Source organism: Oryx dammah, unplaced genomic scaffold (genome assembly GCF_014754425.2).
Source record: "Oryx dammah isolate SB20612 unplaced genomic scaffold, SCBI_Odam_1.1 HiC_scaffold_3, whole genome shotgun sequence".
In the NCBI taxonomy this organism is placed as follows: Eukaryota; Metazoa; Chordata; class Mammalia; order Artiodactyla; family Bovidae; genus Oryx; species Oryx dammah.
Window position 1 is genome coordinate 83,485,048 of NW_024070187.1, and position 26,272 is coordinate 83,511,319.

General features: G+C 37.1%; 1 protein-coding gene across 2 annotated transcripts; it reads right to left on the reverse strand.

The window, feature by feature from the left end:
• Nucleotides 1-4,080: 4,080 nt before the first annotated feature.
• On the reverse strand, nt 4,081-26,029 carry LOC120862191 (UDP-glucuronosyltransferase 2B31-like). Of its 2 annotated transcripts, XM_040238314.1 has the most exons (7): nt 25,865-26,029; nt 25,303-25,348; nt 24,228-24,376; nt 12,441-12,572; nt 9,366-9,453; nt 8,244-8,463; nt 4,081-5,720 (listed from the first exon to the last, which is right to left on the reverse strand). In XM_040238314.1, the coding sequence occupies exons 1-7, from the start codon at nt 26,027-26,029 to the stop codon at nt 5,441-5,443; spliced, it is 1,080 nt and encodes a 359-aa protein (XP_040094248.1). In that variant the 3' UTR covers nt 4,081-5,440. The 2 variants fall into 2 exon arrangements, with proteins under 2 accessions (XP_040094248.1, XP_040094247.1); XM_040238313.1 differs by having other exon boundaries at nt 25,303-26,029.
• Between the last annotated feature and the right edge of the window lie 243 nt (nt 26,030-26,272).

The window sequence follows — 26,272 nt, forward strand, 5'->3', positions numbered from 1 at the left end:
TTATGTTCTTTTCAGCCAAAGATGGAGAAGCTCTATACAGTTAGCAAAATCAAGAGTGGGAACCAACTCTGGCTCAGATCATGAACTCCTTATTGCCAAATTCAGACTTCAATTGAAGAAAGTAGGGAAAACCTCTAGACCATTCAGGTATGATCTAAATCAAATCCCTTGTGATTATGCTGCAGAAGTGAGAAATAGATTTAAGGGACTAGATCTGATAGACAGAGTGCCTGATGAACTATGGATGGAGGTTTGTGACATTGTACAGGAGACAGGGATCAAGACCATCCTTAAGAAAGAAAAAAAATCCAAAAAGCAAAATGGTTGTCTGAGGAGGCCTTACAAATAGCTGTGAAAAGAAAAGAAGCAAAAAGCAAAGGAGAAAAGGAAGATATACCCATTTGAATGCAGAGTTCTAAGGAATAGCAAGGAGAGATAAGAAAGACTTCCTTAGTGATCAGTGCAAAGAAATAGAGAAAAACAATAGAATGGGAAGACTAGAGATCTCTTCAAGAAAATTAGAGATGCCAAGGGAATATTTCATGCAAAGATGGGCTCAATAAAGGACAGAAATGGTATTGACCTAACAGAAGCAGAAGATATTAAGAAGAGTTGGCAAGAAAACACAGAAGATATATACAGAAAAGATCTTCAGGACCCAGATAATCACGATGGTGAGATCACTCACTAGTGCCAGACATCCTGGAATATGAAGTCAAGTGGGCCTTAGGAAGCATCACTATGAACAAAGCTAGTGGAGGTGATGGAATTCCAGTTGAGCTATTTCAAATCCTGAAAGATGATGCTGTGAAAGTGCTGCACTCAATATGCCAGCAAATTTGGAAAACTCAGCAGTGGCCACAGGACTGGAAAAGGTCAGTTTTCATTCCAATTCCAAAGAAAGGCAATGCCAAAGAATGCTCAAACTATCATGCAATTGCACTCATCTCACACGCTAGTAAAATAATGCTCAAAATTCTCCAAGCCAGGCTTTAACAGTAGGTGAACTGTGAACTAGATGTTCAAGATGGTTTCAGAAAAGGCCGAGGAAACAGAATTCAAATTGCCAACATCCTCTGGATCATCAAAAAGCAAGAGAGTTCCAGAAAAACATCTATTTCTGCTTTATTGACTATGGCAAAGCCTTTAACTGTGTGGATCACAATAAACTGTGGGAAATTCTGAAAGAAATAGGAATATCACTCCACCTTACTTGCCTCTTGAGAAATCTGTATTCAGGTCAAGAAGCAACAGTTAGAACTAGACATGGAACAACAGACTGGTTCCAAATAGGTAAAGGAGTACGTTAAGGTTGGATGTCATCACCGAGTCAATGGAGATGAGTTTGAGTAAACTCTGGAAGTTGGTGATGGACAGGGTATAGTTCATGGGGTCGCAAAGTGTTGGACACAACTGAGTGACTGATCCAAACTGATGCTTATATCCAAAGAGAAATCAGTCAGGAAGTTAAATTATAACAGCTCCACCTCAAGTAAATATATAAATAGCATATGTGGAAAGCAATTGAAAGGGCAGAGTGTAGGACACTTCCAGATTATACAGTGTGTTTAATATTGATTTGTCAATCATCACACATTTAAATATAAGTTAAATAAGCAGGGTGACAATATACAGCCTTGACTCACTCCTTTTCCTATTTGGAACCAGTCTGTTGTTCCATGTCTAGTTCTAACTGTTGCTTCCTGACCTGCATACAGATTTCTCAAGACCCAGGTCAGGTGGTCTGGTATTCCCATCTCTCAGAGTTTTCCACAGTTTACTGTGATCCACACAGTCAAAGGCTTTGGCATAGTCAATAAAGCAGAAATAGATGTTTTCCTGGAACTCTCTTGCTTTTACAATGATCCAGCAGATGTTGGCAATTTGATCTCTGGTTCCTCTGCCTTTTCTAAAACCAGCTTGAACATCAGAAAGTTCACGGTTCACATATTGTTGAAGCCTGGCTTGGAGAATTTTGAGCATTATTTTACTAGCATGTGAGATGAGTGCAATTGTGCGGTAGTTTAAGCATTCTTTGGCATTGCCTTTCTTTGGGATTGGAATGAAAACTAACCTTTTCCAGTCCTGTGGCCACTGCTGAGTTTTCCAAATTTGCTGGCATATTGAGTGCAGCACTTTCACAGCATCATCTTTCAGGATTTGAAATAGCTCAACTGGAATTCCATCACCTCCACTAGCTTTGTTCATAGTGATGCTTTCTAAGGCCCACTTGACTTCACATTCCAAGCTGTCTGGCTCTAGATGAGTGATCACACCATCATGGTTATCTGGGTCGTGAAGATCTTTTTTGTACAGTTCTTCTGTGTATTCTTGTCTTACTTCTTCTTAATATCTTCTGCTTCTGTTAGGTCCATACCATTTCTGTCCTTTATCGAGCTCATCTTTGCATGAAATGTTCCCTTGGTATCTCTAATTTTCTTGAAGAGATCTCTAGTCTTTCCCATTCTGTTCTTTTCCTCTATTTGGAAGAAACACAAGCTGGAATCAAGATTGCCGGGAGAAATATCAATAACCTCACATATGTAGATGACACCACCCTTATGGCAGAAAGTGAAGAGGAACTAAAAAGCCTCTTGATGAAAGTGAAAGAGGAGAGTGAAAAAGTTGGCTTAAAGCTCAGCATTCAGAAAACGAAGATCATGGCATCTGGTCCCATCACTTCATGGGAAATAGATGGGGAAACAGTGGAAACAGTGGCAGACTTTATTTTGGGGGGCTCCAAAATCACTGCAGATGGTGACTGCAGCCATGAAATTAAAAGACACTCATTCCTTGGAAGAAAAGTTATGACCAACCTAGATAGCATATTCAAAAGCAGAGACATTACTTTGCCGACTAAGGTCCGTCTAGTCAAGGCTATGGTTTTTCCTGTGGTCATGTATGGATGGATGTGAGAGTTGGACTGTGAAGAAGGCTGAGCACCAAAGAATTGATGCTTTTGACCTGTGGTGTTGGAGAAGACTCTTGAGAGTCCCTTGGACTGCAAGGGGATCCAACCAGTCCATTCTGAAGATCAGCCCGGGGATTTCTTTGGAAGGAATGATGCTAAAGCTGAAACTCCAGTACTTTGGCCACCTCCTTCGAAGAGAGTTGACTCATTGGAAAAGGGTGGGATTGCGGGCAGGAGAAGAAGGGGACGACCGAGGATGAGATGGCTGGATGGTATCACAGACTCGATGGATGTGAGTCTGAGTGAACTCCGGGAGATGGTGATGGACAGGGAGGCCTGGCGTGCTGCAATTCATGGGGTTGCAAAGAGTCGGACTTGACTGAGCGACTGAACTGAACTGAACACATTTAAATATTGATGTCCTTGCACAGAATGTCAACTATATCTTGTAAGGGATAAAAAGTGTAAAAATAATAGCAAGTGAGAGGTCTTGTGACTGCAGCCCCTTTGACACAGAATCAGAAATAAAGTGACATCAGCAAGTTGGAGTGTTAAGAGGGTCCCAACACTTTTATCCCCCAATAAATCTACAAAAACAATAAATGCACAGTTAGGAACCATTGAAAAATATTTAGAACTAAAATTTAAATTCTCTTCATTGGAAATTCAGTGTATTCTTTAAGATCATTTTCTCTGTGGTACACAAATTTATGTATATTTACATATGTTTAATTTTATGTCCAAAGAAGAATGTCATGCTTATTTTTTGTAATTTTTGCAACTTGTTATTTACTTAGTAATGTGACATGGATAGTATTCAACAATATTGTCCATAATCCATCTGTTTTCTCTCATGGCTGTATAATGCATACTTATGTTGTAAGTTAGTGTGTTCATAAACTGATAGCAATTTAAGTGCTAGTGGGAATTCAGTATATAATTATGAACCCACATACCAATGCAGGAAACATAAAAGATGTGGGTTTGGAAAATCCCCTGGAGGAGCGCATGGCAACCCACTGCAGTATTCTTGTCTGGAGAATCCATGGACAAAAGAGCCTGGCAGGCTACAGTCCATGGGGTGGCAGGAAGTCAGACACAACTGAAGTGACTTAGCATGCATGAACACATGCAAGTCTTTCTGTATGACAGATAACCAAGATGTAGAGTTGCAGTGTTAAACAGTACATTTAAATTTTATTTTCAAAGGGTATCTCCACATTATACATACAGAAAAATAGTTCTCCCATATTATTTGTTTTGAAAATTATTTTTGGAAAATAATTTGCTTTAAACAAATTTTAAATTATGAAAATATGATAATACATTTATAGAAGACTTGGAAAATGCAGTTACATATAGTTCCCTGTATATTACAATTTTTAGGTAGATAAGATTTTTAGTTAGAATTTCAATATCAAACTCTCAGAAATTAATAGAATGCATCTATAGAGAAGTAAAGAATATAGTAGACCTGAAAAGCATCATGAATCAATTCAACATATTAAGATTTATGCATTTTTTTACACAACCTTAGGACACAAATTCTACTCAAGTTCCCATAGACTATAAACTAGGAGATACTGAAACATATCCAGAGACATAAGTGACTTAATTTCCATTTCCCAAAGCACCAGTGACCTTTGTCCCTTTTTATATGTCATTGGCCATTTCACTTCTGTGACTTTCTTATTCATCTTCATCTATTTTTATTTTGGACTGTTTGACTTTTTGTTGGGGATTTGGAGTAATTCTCACTGTACAATAATGACAAACCCTTTTTTTTTGTTACAAGTGTTGCAGGATAGATTTGTGGAAAATTATTTAGAACTATATGTGTGATTTAATAATATTATCTACTATGGTACCATAGTAATTCTATCTTTTTAAACCATCGTAATTATGTTGAGAGGCAGTATGGAAAATTCTATGGTACATTTTTCCTATCGTTCCCTAAGCATCAATTTATTTTTAAATAATTTGAATAAATTATGCCTTAGACTGATGAATGTTTGTTATATGACTTAAATGGTGGTCCTCTTGGTCAATAAGACCCATTTCCTTACCTGGACCACCTTGATTATAAACTGCTTTCCTATGTGCAGTTTACAAAAGTGACTTCAGATTGCTGTCATTTGATTCATAGATTTTCCATAAACTTTATGTCATTTTTGTATTCTGCCCATTGTTATCTGATTATGTCAGTCAGAGGTGTGTATGCATACCATGTGAAACACTGTTGTAACATATTCAATGATTTTTTAGTAAAACTTCTGATTTAAAATAATAAATTTCAATATTTGCCCATTTACTTTTATATAATTTTCATCAGTTTCATCTCGGTATGACATTTTTCTAAATCTTAAACCATTAAAACATTCCTTGTAAACAAATTTTGAAAGGAGGTGCTGAACTGTGAAAAGCCATTTTGTCACAGGAAGATAGGAGCCTTTTCATAACTCCTTCCTGTTGAAATAAGCTGGAAGAATTCCACCTATGGGGCATTCTTGCTTTGTGACCCAAATACAGTTATTCCCTTTTCCTCTTCATTCCTGTTTCAACAAACTTTCGGCAACAGAACAGAAAACATTTTGTGATGACAAATACAGCAGCTGCCACACAGGCCAGCAGGAACCCGATCACATCCAGAGAGTGGTACTGGAACCAGGTGAGCTTGTGGGAGGCAGGTCGCAGGTACCTGGCTCCTTTGTGGCGCATGACAAATTCGATCCAGAAGACTGCTCGGTCCAGGGGCTTTATAGGCTGATCACGTTGAATGGTTGATAACCACATAGCATTCCGTTTATACCTGAAGGAAAATCAAAGAGACATCAATTTATAGAATGAACTAGAAAAGTTAAATATGGGAAATTTCCATGCAGAGAGAGGAAATGAGTGCCACATAGAGTGGAGGGACAATTGATTGTTTTTCTAAGAGATAATTATAGAGATCTAAGCTCATTGGCCTGGAGCAGGAAATCACAACCCACTCCAGTATTGTTGGTGGAGAATTTCATGGACAGAGAATCCTGGCAGGCTACAGTCCATGGGGTTGCAAAGACCTGGATATGACTAAGCAACTGAACACACGCACAGGAGCTTATGGGCTAGAATTTGTTGAATGCATAGGATTTCAAGCTATGAAGAAAAAAGACAAGAGAGAAGCATCTGTAGGTTGAGAATGGAATAAGTTAAATTGTGAAGGTGAAAATAAAAGAAATACATGACTTGAGCTATCCAGTAAGGAATTGTTAAGAGATCTGGCAGAGAAGCTTTGAAACACTATCATAATCCAGAAATAGAAAGTAAATACATCATGAGCTTCAGAGACATGGCTAGACAGCACTGGCCAGGAGTTGGTGTCGACCTTGTATTAGTGAAGCAGTGGTTAAAGTGTGGAAGTGAATTGCCTTCGTTTGAATTCTGACTCTGACACTTACCTTGCTGCCTGCTTTTTAAACTCCCTTTCTCAGTTTTTCATTGTTAAATGGAATGAATAGCAATAGTACACTATCTGAGTATTTGGAGGAATAATATATTGATCCTTAGATTTATTATTAGTATACAGTAGACTCAGTAAATTTTTCCTAATATTTTTGTTGTTTTCCCCGCTAGTTATTTTAGAATACAGAGTGTGCCAAACATTTCACCTTCAGGCTTTCGAGTTTTATTTGTTTTTACTGTTGAAATGATGATGGACTAACAGACAAGGAAGGAGGAATAAAGCAATATGAGGCATGAACTTTAAATAACAGTGTGGTAACAATGGAGGTAACTTCTCTCCCTCTTCTGTAAAAAACTCAGGGGGAGCATTAGGTATTTGAGAAGAGGGTAGTAGTTCAGAAATACTTTTAATAGAGTAGGGAAAGTTTATAATGAAGCTACTTAATATGTATAATGGACTTAGTACAATGTGTACCATATCATAAATAGTCAATATATATCAAGCAGTACATTATCTTTGTTTGTTGATGCTAGCTTTACATTATTTAAAATTAAAAAATACACAAAGATACTAGACAGAGTTACTTTTACATAAAACTGCCTACTGAAACAGATATTTATTTTAAAAAGAAAGAAAATATTCTTATGGCAGTCATTTAGTGTAATATTTGTGCTGAAATTAAAATTAAATAACACTGTTTTTAAAGCACAAATGTCCATTGTCCTATTATTACCAATATAGTCTCAAAATGTTTTTCTCCAAAGTCATCATGAAACAAAAGGGGGGAAATACATACATCATATTTGTGATATTAGTAGTAATAATATTATTCAAGTTAAACTATGAAACAATTTGAAAACAAAATGTTTCTGGTTTCAGAAAATTTGGTTTTTACATAGGAATATCCCAACATGTCTTTTCAAAGTCAATTACTTTTCGATTTTACAGTTCTTCAAAACGAGACAAAAACAACCTAAAGAACTAAGAATGTACCTACATTTGGGCTTCACAGGTGGCCCTGGTGGTAAAAAATAAATAGTTTCAAAATAGTTGTAATTAGAGAGTTAATTAGATAGTTCTAGATGTTTATCTTTCATCTTTTATGGAAAAAATATTAGCACAGAAAATTTGAATAGTGCTCAATGTAATGAGAATTTGAGATGGATCATGTCATGGTGATTTACTAAAATTAGACCATTTTAGAAGAGTCTAATGGAGAAGGCAATGGCACCCCACTCCAGTACTCTTGCCTGGAGGATCCCATGGGTGGAGGAGCCTGGTGGGCTGCAGTCCATGGGGTCGAGAAGAGTAGGACAGGACTGAACGACTTCACTTTTACTTTCATGCATTGGAGAAGGAAATGGCAACCCACTCCAGTGTTCTTGCCTGGAGAATCCCAGGGACAGGGGAGCCTGGTGGGCTGCCGTCTATGGGGTCGCACAGAGTCGGACACAACTGAAGCGACAGCAGCAGCAGCACAAGAAGAGTCTAAAACATTTGAGGAATTCATATGCTGAAGGAAAGTCGTAAGTGTGCAGTTGAGTGCTTAAAGAGATCATAGTTTCCTACTTTAACTTTGTTCTCAGTGCTTCCTCTTAATGCTTGTTACCGCTGAGGGATTCTTCTCATTCTAATGAGGAGCTCTTTCAAAATCTCTTCACCATCCTTAAGCCTCTGACAGATCTTTCCTCTAAATCCACTGAAAACACATAATGTGACCCAATAGGTTACTAATGACTATTTTCAAAGCATTGAGCAAATCTTACTCCTCATTGTTTTTACTGAAGACTCCTTGCTGCCTCTTGTGTCTTCCTATGAGAATGCCTCTAGAAATAATATGTAGTAAAACATATACGTGTGTGTATATATATATATATATATACTCACGAAGGATTGTTAATGACTTGCTTCAGTGCATTGAGAAAATCTGTTTTTGACATTGTTTCCAAGTCCAATCTGACAGCTGCTCCCTTGGCCTTCACTCGGTTGATGTTATCAGGTTGCTCAGCAAACAAAGGAAGGCCCACCATAGGGACCCCGTGGTAGATGGCCTCATAAATGCCGTTGGTTCCACCATGAGTTATAAAGGCCTTGGTTTTTGGATGACCTAGGATTGTGTGAATTTCAGTAAAATTATTAATTAAAAGTCTTAAAAATGAGATAAGGGCATTAGAAGACACTGAAAGAAAACAATGTTTGTTTGTTTGTTTGTTTGTTTTAATATAACCCTTGATTACACACAGGAAACTGCATTTAAATTGCTTTTGGAACTCAGTGCAAGAATCCACAAAGTCTGCTGGAGAGGTAAGTGAAGACTTCATGAAAGAAGTACTTTACCTTTTGAATGTCATAAATGAATTCAAGATTGGCAGGTGAATAGCTTGAAAGAATAGTCTGTGTAAAATAAAGCGGATGAAAAAAAATACCAGAGGAGGGCATGTCAGAAATATATTCTCTTAAAGAAACAATAAAGTCATTCAGTCCGATAGAAAGGGTGACAAGGCCACAGGAAGGGTAATGGGAGTTGTTCTGGAACCAGAGGAAGGAAAAGCTACATTACCATAAAATGTGTAATTGCCTCAAGGAAATGATTGCAGAATTTTTCCTACAGAAAATGAAGGGTCATTGGTAATAAAAGAGGAGCCGGTATCTTTCAGTGGAACTTTTTTTTTTTTTTTAGTGGAACTTAAAATATCCCTACAGGGGGAAAAGATAGAGAATTCAAAGACAGAACAATAATCCATGAAGTTATTTAAAAGTTCATGGCTAGAAATGATTACAGCTAAAATAAGACATTTTGATTCTAACTATAAGGGACATCACTATGTTTAATAAAGTGACAGTTGCTATATTTTCTATTTTCACCTAGAGCTGGAAATAAAAATAAAGGAGTAAAGTTTTCTTTTTGAATGTTTCAATAATAAATGCTCGGTAAGTTTGTTTCCTGTTGAAGTACAATCACTCTGCTCAGCTGTTACCCATGCTTTCAATTGCTCTACCAAGTCTCACCAAGAAGGTCATTCTGGGGAATCCACTTATACAGCCGAGTATTGGGTCCTAAGGTGTCTGGTTTCTTGCCATCGTGTCTCCATAGAACCTGTTAAAGTAAAGAAAATATTCTGTAAGTTGAACTTCAAATTTACAGGGATAGAATTCTAAAGAGATTGAAGACATCTAGTTAAATGTCTTCCATATGACACTTTGTCATATTCCATATGACATTCAGCTGAAGCTAAAAGACCCTGATGCTGGGAAAGATTGAAGGCAGGAGGAGAAGAGGACGACAGAGGATGAGATTGTTGGATGGCATCACTGACCAATGGACTTTGAGTAGCCTCTGGGAGTTGGTGATAGATAGGGAAGCCTGGTGTGCTGCAGTCCATGGGGTCGCAAAGAGTCAGACACAACTGAGTGACTGAGCTGAACTGAACTGAACTGATGACAGTTAAGGAAACAAGGACATGAGCTCTTAAGTAATGATATCTACTAATACACTGCCGGAGAAGGCAATGGCACCCCACTCCAGTACTCTTGCCTGGAAAATCTCATGGGTTGAGGAGCCTGGTAGTCTGCAGTCCATGGGATCGCTAAGAGTTGGACACGACTGAGCCACTTCACTTTCACTTTCACTTTCCACTTTCATGCATTGGAGAAGGAAATGGCAACCCACTCCAGTGTTCTTGCCTGGAGAATCCCAGGGATGGGGGAGCCTGGTGGGCTGCTGTCTCTGGGGTCGCACAGAGTCGGACACGACTGAAGTGACTTAGCAGCAGCAGCAGTAGCAATACACTGCCATCAATAGGAAGACCCACATTTTATGAACTTATTCAACCAGGTATGGTATGCACTAATGACATCTTACACATGATGCCATAGAGAAATGAGATCTTGAATAGCAAATTTATATATTTAAGAAATTGCTATGTGGTATCCATTCTATTAAAAAAGTGGCAAGTTATTAATAAGATACATTTATTTTGTTTATGTCATACACTAGCTCTTACTTTAAAATTTAATTGTCTCTTACTGATTCCTTTTGGATTCATAGTAGGGACTTTACTTATATACACTTACTCAGATAGCTTAAGTTATTTTTACTAGAGTTTTATCTCTTTTGGTTTACAAAAAGGAATACATTCAACCAGCCACTTATGACAATTAATATTTCTGCCTATTTAGTAATTTATTAATAGCAAGTTAATTAATGCTGTTTAGGAAGATAGCTTCTTTTAGATTACAAACTGTTAAACACTACTTCCAAGAAAAGTGTCTATTAGCAATTTTTGACATGAATCCAGTGTATTACCACTTTTCTAGGTTAGGAAATTCTTTAAATTTAGAAAAGAAGAGTCTGTCAGCAGTTTGTAAAACTTTTTTTTTCTATACTCAGAGGTTTTTATTTTTATTTTAAAATATAAATTTATTTATTTTAATTGGAGGTTAATTACTTTACAATACTGTATTGGTTTTGCCATACATCAACATGTATCTACAAAACAGCTGTTGGTAAAGTTCAAAAACTGTGGTACTAAATTAGTACCAAGCAATCTTCATAAACTGGATTATAATCTTTAGTTGTTTAACTTTTATTTGCTATCTGAACATAAAGTAGATTTCCAGTGAAAAATTAGCATGTGTGGCTAGGAGAATACTACAATATCAGATAGTAAACTAAAAAAGTAGTTCACAAACATCCAAAGACCCTTGGTGTATTTTATACATTAGAAAATAAGTTACTACTATTTTTTATGGAAAAGGAGGCAGCTGATCCTTTTCCATGCCAGTCTTTCTCATGCTTGACTCCTTCTTACAGCCTCTTTTCTTTCTTCAATTCAGAATAGTAATAGAAGCAGAGTCCATTAAGGACCAGACTTTACAATGCACCAGGTTCATCCAAAGGGCAGGACCTCACCTTCACCCTTTCTCTTTGCTCTTGCTGCCTCAGATTTTGGCAGGACCCAGTCAACCAAGGTGGCTGATGTTTCTCTTTCTCTGAATCACTGTGGCTATATGGATATCTGGCAGCAGTTTGCGGTTCCCTGACCATCCTTTCTCTGTGTAGCAACCAGAAAAGGACACTGAAGAAGGCTGTTTCAACATTTAGGAGAAGTAAAGGGGTTGGGATTTCCTGGCAGGTAGAAATTGCATGGCACATTTCAGATTTTTGTCAATATTGCTTAACATTATTTGATTATTGGGCTTCCCTGGTGGCTCAGATGGTAAAGAGTCTGCCTGCAGTGTGGGAGACCTGGGTTTGATCTGTGGGTTGAGAAGATCCCCTCAAGAAGGAAATGGTAACCCATTCCATTATTCTTGCCTGGAAAATCCCATGGACAGAGGAGTCTGGCTACAGTCCACAGGTTTGCAAAGAGTCGGTATTATGCCTATTGTTAAAATTTAACCTCTGAGAACACATGTATATACATATTGTGTCCTCAGGAGCCCTTCAAGGTAAAGGAGTAAACTACATAACAGAATCTGAGATTTCTTTTCCCGCCTATAACACTATTATAATACCAAAATTTATACTGCTGCTGCTGCTGCTGCTAAGTCGCTTTAGTAGAGTCCGACTCTGTGTGACCCCAGAGATGGCAGCCCATCAGGCTCCCCCGTCCCTGGGATTCTCTTAAATATATCTCTTCTTGATTACAATGTTAGTCCAAAGCTACTGTCAATCAAAAACACTCTGTATACCACTCTAGCATCTGCCATGTATATTTTGTTTTTTTTTATAAATATCTCAGATAAGTTGGAGCTATCATAGTAGTTTACCTTTCTTGCAAAAATTTTCTGTAATTAGACTTTTTATAGAGTTTAACAGACTCATTAGTTGCTGCTGTCATTCAGTCACTAAGCTGTGTCCAATGCTTTGTGACCCCATGGACTGTAGCCCACCGGGCTCCTTTGTCCATGGGGTTTTCTAGGCAAGCCACTGGAGTGGCTTGCCATCTCCTTATCCAAACAATCTTCTCAACCCAAGGATCAAGCCTGAGTCTCCTGCATTGACAGGCATACTCTTATACTGAGCCACCAGAGAAGCCCAACTTGTTAAATAGTTGTCCACTATTAAGTTACTGTGTGTACCTTTTGTGGAATCTGGGCAAGAGCTGATGCAATCATGTCGGCTCTTTCTTCTGTCATGTTAGTGACCATTGATCCCAAAGTAAACACCACAATACCATTTTCTCCAGAGCTCTGCACAAACTCTTCCATTTCCTGTGAAAAAAACATTTGCTCCATCACAAAAGAGCAACAGCATAGCAAACATTAACTGAAGGATGGCTACAAACACTATAGTTAGGAATTATTAGTGACTTTTAAAAAAAAGTGGTAAAATATACATAAGATAAAATTTACCATCTTCATCATTTCTAAGTGTATAGTTCAGTAGTGTTAAGTATATTCGTCTTGTGGAACCAATCTCTAGACATTTTCCATCTCAAAACTAGAAGTCTATGTCCATTAAGAAACACCATTTCTTCTTTGCCCAGCCCCTGGAGACCTTCATTCTACTCTACGTTTCTACAAACTTAAGAGTCTAGCAATCTCATAAAAACTGAATTGTACAGTATTTGTATCTTTGTGATGGATTATTTCACTTAGCCTAAGGTTCATCCATGTTTTGCCTTGTTTCATATTTCCTTTTAAAGGCTGAGTAATATTTCATTGTTTGCAGACACCACATTTTTTTTTTTTTTTGCTTTATCTGTTGATGGATGCTTGGGTTTCTTCAAACTCTTGGCTCTTGTGAATAGTGCTTTCATGAACATGGTGTGTAAATATCTCATCCTAATTTCATAACTAATTTCAATTTTATATATATATCCCCGGAAGGAGAATTGTTGACCTATTGAGAGTCCCTTGGACTGCAAGGAGATCCAACCAGTCCATTCTGAAGGAGATCAGTCCTGGGATTTCTTTGGAAGGAATGATGCTAAAGCTGAAGCTCCAGTACTTTGGCCACCTCATGTGAAGAGCTGACTCATTGGAAAAGACTTTGATGCTGGGAGGGATTGGGGGCAGGAGAAGAAGGGGACAACAGAGGATGAGATGGCTGGATGGCATCACTGACTTGATGGATGCGAGTCTGAGTGAACTCCGGGAGTTGGTGATGGACAGGGAGGCTTGGCATGCTGCGATTCATGGGGTTGCAAAGAGTCAGACACGACTGAGCGACTGAACTGAACTGAACTGAACTGATGGTAATTCTATTTTTTATTTTTTGAGGAATCTCCATAGGGTTTTCATTAATAGCTCTCTTTTAAACAGATGTTATCCCTGAGATCCTTGGGAAGGAGATATGTAATATGAGGTTAATTTCTTCTAATATGTGTATTTGTGTAAATGTGTATGTGTGTAAAAGAAAGAGAAAGACTGTAGTGAGGAGATACTATTAAACAATGCTACACTCAGATTCTTCATCAATAAGTTATTGATTACTAACATAGATTATTGGAAAAATTTGCTTCCCTTGTGGCTCAGTTGGCAAAAAATCCACTTGCAATGTGGGAGACCTGTGTTTGATCCCTCGGTTGGGAAGGTCCCCTGAAGAAGGAAATGGCAACCAACTCCAGTATTCTGGCCTGGAGAATTCCATGGACTGTATAGTCCACAGGGTCACAGAGAAAGAATTGGACACAACTGAGCAACTTTCAGTTTCACTTTTTGCTTTATCTTATTTATTATTATAATCCTACTAAATCATTTATTTATTCCATACATTCTGGTGAGTTATTTTAGTTTCATCATTTGTATTTTATTTCCCTGACTATTAGTACTAAGAAAAAGATGATTCTAATGACTTTCTCATTCTTTCAGCTCTATAATCCTTATACCTTACCTTAAACTTTGCCAATATTTCCCAGACTCTCTCTCTAAATTACTAATCACTGACAATGAGGAGTCTGGTATTTCTGTTTGTATGTTGTACGAAAGAGTCCTATGAGTCCTATATGTAGAACCCAGAGATATATCTGTGTATTTATATATTTGAGTGATCATATTGTTGAGTTTGTTTCAGTTCAGTTCAGTTGCTCAGTCGTGTCTGGCTCTTTGCGACCCCGTGAACTGCAGCATGCCAGGTCTCCCTGTCCATCACCAACTCCAGGAGTCCACCCAGACTCATGTCCATTGAGTTGGTGATGCCATCAAACTATCTCATCCTCTGTCGTCCCCTTCTCCTCCTGCCCTCAATCTTTCCCAACATCAGGGTCTTTTCAAATGAGTCAGCTCTTCGCATCAGGTGGCCAAAGTATTGAAGCTTCAGCCTTACCATCATTCCATTCAAAGAACACCCAGGACTGATCTCCTTTAGAATGGACTGGTTGGATCTCCTTGCAATCCAAGGAACTCTCAAGAGTCTTCTCCAACACCACAGTTCAAAAGCATCAATTCTTCTGTGCTCATCTCTCTTTATAGTCCAATTCTCACAACCATACATGACCACTGGAAAAACCATAGCCTTGACTAGATGGACCTTTGTTGGTAAAGCAATGTCTCTGCTTTTCAATATGCTGTCTAGGTTGGTCATAACTTTCCTTCCAAAGAGTAAGCGTTTTTTAACTTCATGGCTGCAATCACCATCTGCAGTGATTTTGGAGCCCCCCAAAATAAAATCTGACACTGTTTCCACTGTTTCCCCATCTATTTCCCATGAAGTGATGGGACCGGATGCCAGGATCTTCATTTTCTGAATGTTGAGCTCTAAGCCAACTTTTTCACTCGCCTCTTTTGCTTTCATCAAGAGGCTCTTTAGTTCTTCACTTTCTGCCATAAGGGTGGTGTCATCTGCATATCTGAGGTTATTGATATTTCTCCCTGCAATCTTGATTCCAGCTTGTGCTTCTTCCAGCCCAGTGTTTCTCATGATGTACTCTGCATAGAAGTTAAATAAGCAGGGTGACAATATACAGCCTTGACGTACTCCTTTTCCTATCTGGAACCAGTCTGTTGTTCCATGTCCAGTTCTAACTGTTGCTTCCTGACCTGCATACAGGTTTCTCAAGAGTCAGGTCAGGTGGTCTGGTATTCCCATCTCTTTCAGAATTTTCCACAGTTTATTGTGATTCACACAGTCAAAGGCTTTGGCATACTTAATAAAGCAGAAATAGATGTTTTCCTGGAACTCTGTTGATTTTTCCATGATCCAGAGGATATTGACAATTTGATCTCTGGTTTTTCTGCCTTTTCTAAAACCAGCTTGAACATCTGGAATTTCACGGTTCACGTATTGCTGAAGCCTGGCTTGGAGAATTTTGAGCATTATTTTACTAGCATGTGAGATGAGTGCAATTGTGCGGTAGTTTGAGCATTCTTTGGCATTGCCTTTCTTTGGAATTGGAACGAAAACTGACCTTTTCCAGTCCTGTGGCCACTGCTGAGTTTTCCAAATTTGCTGGCATATTGACTGCAATACTTTCACAGCATCATCTTTCAGGATTTGAAATAGCTCAACTGGAATTTCATCGCCTCCACTAACTTTGTCGTAGTGATGCTTTCTAAGGCCCACTTGACTTCACATTCCAGGATGTCTGGCTCTAGGTGAGTGATCACACCATCGTGATTATCTTGGTCTTGAAGATCTTTTTTGTACAGTTCTTTTGTGTATTCTTGCCACCTCTTCTTAATATCTTCTGCTTATGTTAGGTCCATACCATTTCTGTACTTTATTGAGTTTGTTTACACTTTCTTAATGTCACAGTAGGATGTACTATGCGTAACTGCTGTGAATGTGTAGTTCACATCAAACTAAATAAAGCTACTGGTGAAGCTGACTTTGCTGGAATTGTTTTAGAGTTATTCTATTGAGTGACCCCAGATCCTCATCAGTTCAAAGTAATTTTGTCACTAATATACTAGAATAAATCCACATTCCTCAATGTACTCTCCTAAAAAAATTGTATGTTTGGAAATGTATCAAAATTATTTTGTCTTGTAGTGCTTTATACTTTCCAATATAAATTTTTTATCTTCTATATTAGAATAACTCCACATTCCTCATTGTACGCTATTACAAAAAAAAAAAATGCAGAGAAGCAGGTTTCCTGAATAGCTAGTGAAAATGATGTATGTACCTTTTAAACTTCTTTCCTTTTTTTCTGTTTTCAATTTATTATTTTTCTCTTCTGGAGAATAATGACTCAACCCTTCCATCATAAAATGTATATTTTTTGACCCTACTTATGATCATAAAACATTTTTAACCTATTTTTAACAGAGAAAAAAGAAAATGGAATCTTTTCTCAAACTTTAACCTTGCAGATTACATTGTGTAGAAAATTCTTTAAAGATGTAATTTTGCCCTGATGATATTAGTCTCAATATGAAGGTAAGTGAACTTTCCTATGACTCCCATGGTGTGTGCATGCTCAGTCTCCTCAGTCATGTCCTAGTCTTTGTGACCCTGTAGGACTGTAACCTACTAGTCTCCTCTGTCCATGGGCTTCTCCAGGCAAGAATACTGGAGTGGATTGCCATGCCTTCCTCCAGGGAATCTTCCTGACCCAGCGACTGAACACACATCTTTGGCTCCTGCATTACAGGTGGATTCTTTACCACTGAGGCATCAGGAATGACTGACTCACATGGTACATCCAGGTCATAGGTATATTTCCAGTGACTTTAGCAGTATTTAAAGTTACGTGTCTTCAGTATTTTGTCTCATTGTCTTACTACTCAAAGCTGATTTTTTTCTGCTCTGGAAGATTCATGCCTATCATATTGTAATACAGCCTTTCTTTAAAAATTAATCACTGATGTGGACTGATTATTCTCCTTCTCTGACATCTTTATGAAAACAACACAAGCTTATGGTAAAAGCATGCAAAATACAAAAAGTTATAAAAATGAAATAAGGTATACTACTGAGTAAGGATATCCTTAGTTTAAAATTCATACACTTTTTTAAAAGAATAAAATATATTTGACATAAAGCATTATGTAACTTAAGGCATATAATGTATTGATTTGATACATTTATATATTGTAATAGGTTTGCCATTTTAATGATGTGTGCATCTCCATAATGTCACACAATTATATTTTCTTTTTTTGTGATTGTAATAACTAAGATCTAGTCTCAGCATGCTTGATGATTATAATATTGTTGTCTACATTCACTGTTCTGTATCTTATATCTTTAACACTTATTTACTCTGAGATGCAAGTTTGTACCGTTAAAAGCATCTCTTTATTTCTCCCAGCCCTTAGCCCCTGGTAACCACTACTATATCACTCTCTCTTATTAAAAGTCTGACCTTTTTTAGTTTCCTCAAACAAGGGATGGGTGTGTGTGCTTAGTCACTCAGTTGTGTCTGACTCTTTGCAACCCCACGGACTGTAGCCTGCCAGGCTCTGCTGCCCATGGGAATTCTCCAGGCAAGAATACTGGAGTGGGTTTTCATGCCCTCCTCGTACAAGGGATATCATACAGTATTTGTCTTTGTCTTTTCAAAAAGATAAACAAAAATGACAAACTTTAGCTAGAGTAACAAAGGAAAGAAGAAGACTCATAAATGAAATTAGAAATGAGAGAAGACATTAAACTGATATCACAAAAATACATAGGGTCATAAGATACTGCTGTGTAGAATTATATTCCAACAAATTATATACCACAAAGAATAGATAAAGTCCTAGAAATACATAATAAGTCAAGACAGAATCAGGAAGAATTAGAAAATCTGAATAATTATAATGAGTAAAGATATTGAACCAGTAATCAAAAATCTCCCAACACAGAAAACACCAGGACTAGAAGTCTTCACTGACAAATTCTATAAAATATTAATATTTTCTGTTGCTGTTGTTGAGTCACTAAGTTGTGTCTGACTCTTTGCAACTCCATGGCCAGTAGCATGCCAGGCTCCATGGGGTTTTCCAGTCAAGAATACTGAAATGGATTGCCATTTTCTTCTCCAGGGAATCTTCCCAGATCAGGGATTGAAACTGTGTCCCCTGCATTGGCAGGCAAATTCTTTACCACTGAGCCAACAGGGAAACCAAGTTATACATTCTTTTTTTCCTCCCTATTTGTGTATGTATTGTAAATTCTCAATGATCTTAGTTTAACTTAGAATAAAATTTATTTCCTGGTCCATAGGTCCTGGTCCATAAAAATATGTGAATTCCAGAATTTGGAGGAAAGAATTCTGAAAACTTTGGAGGAATTTGATGCTGGTGACAATTAAAGTCTAAAAAAAAAAAAAAAAACTAAAATATTCCTTCAAGGTCAGGGAACTGCATCCACCATGACACACAAGGAAATGGTCATCACTGCATTGTTGTCCAAGCTCTTTAACTTGGAGATCTCCATGACCACACTGACTTCTGAGCCTGTTCTCAGGTCTTCTTTGGAGGCCACAAGCAAAGTTATATCAACAAGGGGAAAGACTATATGACCAAAAATGCCCCCTACCCAAAGGGTTCTCTCCTAAGATAATTTTCCCAGGCTTTAGAAATGGCTTCTAAATTGCAAGGTTCTTTCTTATTTTGGGTTCCAGGAACCCTTGGAATCCACTGGTTGGAACTCAAAGATTCTTAAACTCCCCTGGGGTAGGGACATTTAACATGCATATGTGTGATTTTTTTTTCTTCTACCTAAGTATAAACATTATCAGAATCAAAATAATATTAAAGGGAGATTTTCATCTCTGTACATCAAAGAACTGTAAGTACCATTAGTTCAAATATGGTTGATGAAAATTGTATGAAACTTATCATGAAGTCTTTCATTAGAAAAGACAGTAAGTTAATATCATGTTTGCTTTTTCAACCTGAATCTCTTTAGTTCTCCCACCTGACTCACTTGTCGTCTTTTAGGAGTTGCACAGTTACATTTCAGAGACTGCTTAAACAGTATGGACCTCATATTGTAAACAATATTATGATTCTCTGAAGAGAATACGAATTTCTCCTCCAAATATGTCTATGTAAACTTGTAATATAGTTTAAAAAGCCAAAGAAAGGAAAGTAGTAATTCTGAGAGTATGAAGCTCCATAGAGACTAAAGTGGGATCTCTGTCAGTCCCTCAGACACATCCCCTCATAGCATGAAGCTCATGCTCAGTACTTACTCCAAGGGCTGAGAATCATTGCTTCAAAAACTTTTCCTAAAAAATTAAACAGGAGAGAAGGAACATTTCTAAACTCATTCTACAAGGCCAATATTGCACCTTGATATCAAATACACAAGAACATTATAAGTAAAGAAAACTATATGCCAATATCCATGGTAAATATATATGCAAAAATTCTCATCCAAATATCAGGAAACCAAATTCAACAACACATTAAAATAATTATATACCATGACCAAGTAGAATTTATCCATAGGATGCAAAGATGGTTCAACATCCAAATCAACAGATGTAATACATTGCATTAATAAAATAAAAGGTAAAATAACTTGATTATCTCAAGAGATGGAGAATAACATTTGACAAGATAACATCCTTTCCTGATAAAACCTCCTGTATATTGGGTATAGAAGGAACATACCTCAACATAATAAAGACCGTATATGGTAAACTCAAAGCTAACATGATCAACAATGAAAATTTGAAAACTTTTTCTCTAAGATCAGAAACAAGACATGGATGGCCTCTCACACTCATTCAACATAGTATTAGAAGTCCTAGCTAGAGCAACGAGGCAAAACAAAAAAATAAAAGGTATCCAAATCAGAAAGGAAGAAGTAAAATTGTCATTCTTTTTTTTTTTGGATGACATAATTTTTCTGTACAAAACCTCTGTATAATCCCAGAGGTTCAACCAAGAACCTGAACTAATCTACAAATTCAGTAAAGTTATAGTATAAAAAATCAACATAGAGAAATTAGTTGCATTTTTCTATACTAATAATGAAACATCTAAAAAATTATGCTATTTACTATATGATCAAAGATAATAAAATAACTAGAAATAAACTTAACCAATGAAGTGAAAACTCTGCACAATTATAAGACTTTGTTGGAGGAAATAGCAGAAAAAACAAATAAATGGAAAAACATAATGTATTCATGGATCATAAGAGATAATACTGTTTAAATATCCACACTACTCAATGCCAGCCAGAGCATCACTCCTACCAATTTCAAATTATACTACAAAGCTATAATATTTAAGACAATATGATATTGGTCTAAAGATAGACAAATAGAACATTGAAAGAGAATGCAGGGTCCAGAATTAAAACTGCATTTATAGTCAATATTTGACAAGGAAGACAAGAACACCTAATTGGGAAATGTTAGTCTATTCTTTGTCTTCTGAGAAAACTAAGCTCATGCAAAAAAGTTAAAGGAAATCCCTATTGTACACATTTCACAAAAATGAATTAAAGACTTCACATAAGACTAGACAGCATAGCAGTCTTTAAAAAAAAAGTGGAGAGAAGCTTCCTTAATATTGGTTTTGAAAATGATTTTTTTGAATATGACATCAAAATCATGATAGAAGAAAAAATCAATGATAGGACTATATCAAACTCGAAAGCTTCTTCACAGCAAAAGAGACAATCAACAAAATGAAAATATAAGCTACAGAATGGGAGAAAAGTTTTTCAAATCACATACTCAATGAGGAATTGATATCAAAACTATTGATGCATTTTGCCAAAAGTCAATTCTTTAAAAAGTAATGAAAATTTCTGAGAACCTAATAATTAATAGAAAAATTATTGTTTGAAGGAATAGTTTTTCAATATAATGAAATCTTCACAATAATTGACTTGGATTCAAATCTTGTTTTACAACTTAATAACAACAGCTAATTTACTGATTATTATCATTATCCTACTGTTCATCTTTCCTTGTCATTCTCCCTTTCCTTCCAACCTCTCTTCGTACTAACACTATCATGTTCCTGAAATGAGAATGGTGAAATCTTTCAAAATACATGGTTAGGTAGTGAAGAACTGTCACTAATCTTATTTCACCCTTTGGACACTAAGAAAATTACCATAGATAACTCAAACAATTTGCAATCCAAAGAGTTTTCCCTTTGAAAAAGATACAGGTTTAATTTTTCCACCAATAATGAGTAGACAAAAGGATCTTTTAAGAGATCACAAAATAGTTTGCTGAAGATTATTTGCTTCCTATTTAAGTTTTAACTAAATTTAAAATGAATCATTTTAATTTATAACATTATATTCTTGCTTTCCTTCATTAGAAATAGAGCCCTATGAATTGAAGAAATTTTATAATTGGGCAGTTTTCAGATTCAAGTGGCACAAATTATTTGGTCTTTATCATAACTGCAGAATTTATGATTCCTATATAGGCAGTGTGCATTTTCACTGTGTTCATTCTGTCAGGCAGCTATGATGTTGAGACCTACACTCCTTAAGAGAGCTTCGCTGAGGTTTTTGTATAAGGTCAGGGTAAGTAGAAAACACTTGGCCTAATAGATGAAGTTATTCCTTTTATGCTGTAAGCTATAAAACCCTGGGATTTCAAATGAGGACTGGTTTAAAAGCTGATGTGAAGGCAAGGAAATGTTGTATTTGGCTGCAAAAATTGTTAGGGCATACATTTATGTTGTCAAAGAATAATTTTCATTTTGTCTAGAGCACAGGTGAACAGAGTCAATCCTCAGAAAATAATTCTACCTTTTCATCTTGCTCATTTAATTGCTGAAACCTTAATAAATTCTTAACATTAAAATTTTAAAATGTTATTAAATTATATTTTATTAAATTACTTTTATTAACAATTTTTTTCTAATAAAACTTTAAAACTTTATTTTTAAATCACTTCATGGGATATCCGCTTTCTAGGATTTTGCTGGAGAGCATAATCTTGATGTGTTAGGAAACCAGTCTTGATTCAATTAGGAATTAAATCCAGGTGGCTGGCACACATTGGGCTATTGATAGTATGTAATAGCAGATGGGGAAACAGTGTCAGACTTTATTTTTTGGGGCTCCAAAATTAAAAGACGCTTACTCCTTGGAAGAAAAGTTGTGACCAACCTAGATAGCATATTCAAAAGCAGAGACATTACTTTGCCGACTAAGGTCCATCTAGTCAAGGCTATGGTTTTTCCAGTAGTCATGTATGGATGTGAGAGTTGGACTGTGAAGAAGGCTGAGTGCCAAAGAATTGATGCTTTTGAACTGTGGTGTTGGAGAAGACTCTTGAGAGTCCCTTGGACTGCAAGGAGATCCCACCAGTCCATTCTGAAGGAGATCAGCCCTGGGATTTCTTTGGAAGGAATGATGCTAAAGCTGAAGCTCCAGTACTTTGGCCACCTCATGCAAAGAGTTGACTCACTGGAAAAGACTTTGATGCTGGGAGGGATTGGGGGCAGGAGGAGAAGGGGACGACCGAGGATGAGATGGCTGGATGGCATCACTGACTCGATGGACGTGAGTCTGAGTGAACTCCAGGAGATGGTGATGGACAGGGAGGCCTGGCGTGCTGCGATTCATGGGGTCACAAAGAGTCAGACACAACTGAGTGACTGAACTGAACTGAGCTGAATAGCAGCAAAATAACAATACTTAATATTTCTTTTAGACCACTGAGTTTGTGTCAGGAACATTTTGGATGTTTCATATGTACAGTTTTCTTTCCCACAAGAACAATATGAGGTTGGTACTATTATCATGACTTAGTGTGGTCATATCGTTACTGTCCTTGTTTCCTGTATTTCATAGCAACTTGCTAAATGGTGTCCCTTAATACTCTTCCTCCTTTGCAGTCCAACCCAGTGACTATATCCTATGTAGGTTTTTTTTTTTTTAATGTGATCAAATCTCTCCCTTGACTCTTTTAAAGTTCTACTGAACACCTTTACTAGATGCTTCAAACTCCCCATAATTATCTGTCTCCAACTTACCTCTTCAGCATCATCTGACTCAGCTTCTTCCTTTTTTGAGGGAACTTGGACTTCTTGGCTACTATTGTTACTACTCAACCTGCTTTCCTTTTGTATCCACTTCTGCCCTCAGTTCAGTTCAGTTCAGTCGCTCAGTCGTGTCCAACTCTTTGCCGACCCCATGGATTGCAGCACGCCAGGCCTCCCTGTCCATCACCAACTCCCAGAGTTCACTCAGACTCACGTCCATCAAGTCAGTGATGCCATCCAGCCATCTCATCCTCTGTCCTCCCCTTCTCCTCCTGCCCCCAATCCCTCCCAGCATCAGAGTCTTTTCCAATGAGTCAACTCTTTGCATGAGGTGGCCAAAGTACTGGAGTTTCAGCTTCAGCATCATTCCTTCCAAAGAAATCCCAGGACTGATCTCCTTCAGAATGGATTAGTTGGATCTCCTTGCAGTCCAAGGGAGTCTCAAGAGTCTTCTCCAACACCACAGTTCAACAGCATCAATTCTTTGGAGCTATACCTTCAATTACTACTGAATGTCCTTTGGATCTCACCTTAATTATTAAAGACTCAGAGATATTTCTGTGATTGCTGCTAGATGTTTCCTTATCATTGTGGTCTTTCCATATTGTAAAAATTAACACACAAGCTTTATTACTTGTTTGTATTCTGTCTTTCCAGGTAAAGTGTCAAGTGGCAGAAACTGGGTCTCTACCATATCTCTGCATATTATCATTTACTTCTGGAATATGCCAGTCACTTTATAATTATTTTTAATGAGTGTCTGATGTTTTATTATGCATTAAATGATGAAATCATAATTTAAGTGACATATTCTCAAAATCTCCCAGGTATCCCTCTTTTATTCTGTAATGTTACTGAAATTCAGATACTTGTATTGGTGTGGGATATGAGTTTCTAATTGGAAGTCACTTTAGTTTCCTACATCACTCTCACTATATTAAACATTATAAATAAAGAATGCAAAATTATTCCTACTGAAAATGCAAAGTTAAAGAAGCACAACAGATAAGAGTAGGTGACCTTAGGCAGAGGTTTGGCAGGTTTGCAGTGGAGGCCTCCAATAAATTCAACATTTGGTAGTAGTGGGCAAGGATATTCCAAATCCCAGTAGGATCGAAAGAGCCAAAATTCAGCTTTCTCCATTGTCTCTAATAATGTAGTCGGTCTTCCTGGAAGGAAGGAAAAAAAAAAAACAAAACACAAGACTTAGATCAAAAGAGAATATTGCCATATATATATATATATATATATATATATTTATATATATATTATGTAAGTTTTGGAAAAGAGATTGGAATGATGTAGCCAAAGATGTTTGAATGTTTCTATTCTTTGATAAAGCCAATATATATGTATGTGTATAATATATCTTAAACATAAAATATCTGAAAACTGAACTACATAAATAAAAAAAATTAATGCTACCTAGAAGCTTGTGTTACAAATATGTGTGTAACTCTTCAATCTACGTGTCTTCATTTCTTAAGACATTTTATGAGTTTTCTAGTGACTTTTTTCAAGTTAAAAAAGAAGTTTAGTAAGATGGATATACAAATTCTTAGAGAAGTTCTAAGTGTTTCAATTTGTGGTTTATGACTTCCTGGAGTGTCCTGTACTACTAATGGACCATAGGATTATATCTTACCCTATCATTTAATGTTCTTATACTATTTATGAGATTGATGGAACATTTTATATTTTCTTTTCATCATTTTACTTATAATAGACAACTTTCTGTGACTTTATACAAACTTTTATTCCAAGGAAAGTTAGGACTTCATGCCACCAACTAAAAGCCTGACTTACCTAGTTGCTGCTGCTGCTGCTAAGTCACTTCAGTCGTGTCCGACTCTGTGCGACCCCATAGACGGCAGCCCACCAGGCTCCCCCGTCTCTGGGATTCTCCAGGCACGAACACTGGAGTGGGTTGCCATTTCCTTCTCCAATGCATGAAAGTGAAAATTGAGAGTGAAGTCGCTCAGTCATGTCTGACTCTTAGCGACCCCATGGACTGCAGCCTACCAGGCTCCTCCATCCATGGGATTTTCCAGGCAAGAGTACTGGAGTGGGGTGCCATCGCCTTCTCCGGACTTACCTAGTACTTCACTGTAAAACTGGTCCCACTTCTTCTCATTTAACATCTGGAAGTAAAAGTCAAAATAAAGTACATATATCATATTTTTGACCCTCTCCATGAATGTCATGTGATCACTTAATTCAGACAATATAACAGGCACGTAGGATGGTGAGTATGGAAGTTTCCCACTCTTCCTTTCAATTGAATAACCGGGAGTGAAGCGGACACTGTACACTAAAGGTACTTTAAGTATCTCAGCCAGCAGCTCTCCACAGGGTCCAACGGTATCTGCAAGGACAACATCAAACCTTGATTCATGTAGTTTTGTCATAAGTTTCTTGTTTGAAACAAGTTCTTTACAGATCGTTAGAGTAAGATCAGAATAGTCCTCAAATAAGCTTTGCAGTAACAAAGGAAATGTCCAAAAGGAATTTGTCAGGTCTGTCCATTTCCTGACAAAGTGCTTCAAAGCATTCTCAAAATCATCTTTAGTTAAAGATACTGAGAAATTCTGAAATTTGATGGCAGATTGTTTGTTGGGATCAATAAAAATGGAAGCTGAAGATGTCAAAACAGTCACCTCATGACCCCTCATGACAAGTTCATCCAGAATTATCTTCATATTCATCCAGTGACTATATTCCACTGGCCACACCAGCACCTTTCCACAACTCCCAGAGCTAAAGTAACAAGTCAGCTGTAGCAGCAGCAGAAGCGAGAGCCATTTCATAGACATCATGTTCATATGCAGTACTTCTTTAAAATAACTGTATCCTTTTGCCATTGCTCAAGCTTATAGCCAAAGAGAAATCAATCTGGAAGTTAAATTATAACTCCTACATTTGAAGTAAATACATGATATGAACAGTCAGCAGGTGTGGAAAGCAGTAAGGGCAAAGTGTAGAACACTTCCAGATAACAGTGTGTTTAATGTACTGTTTTGCCAGTGCTATCACTCATCTGAAAGTCAAGGATCTTGTACAACAAA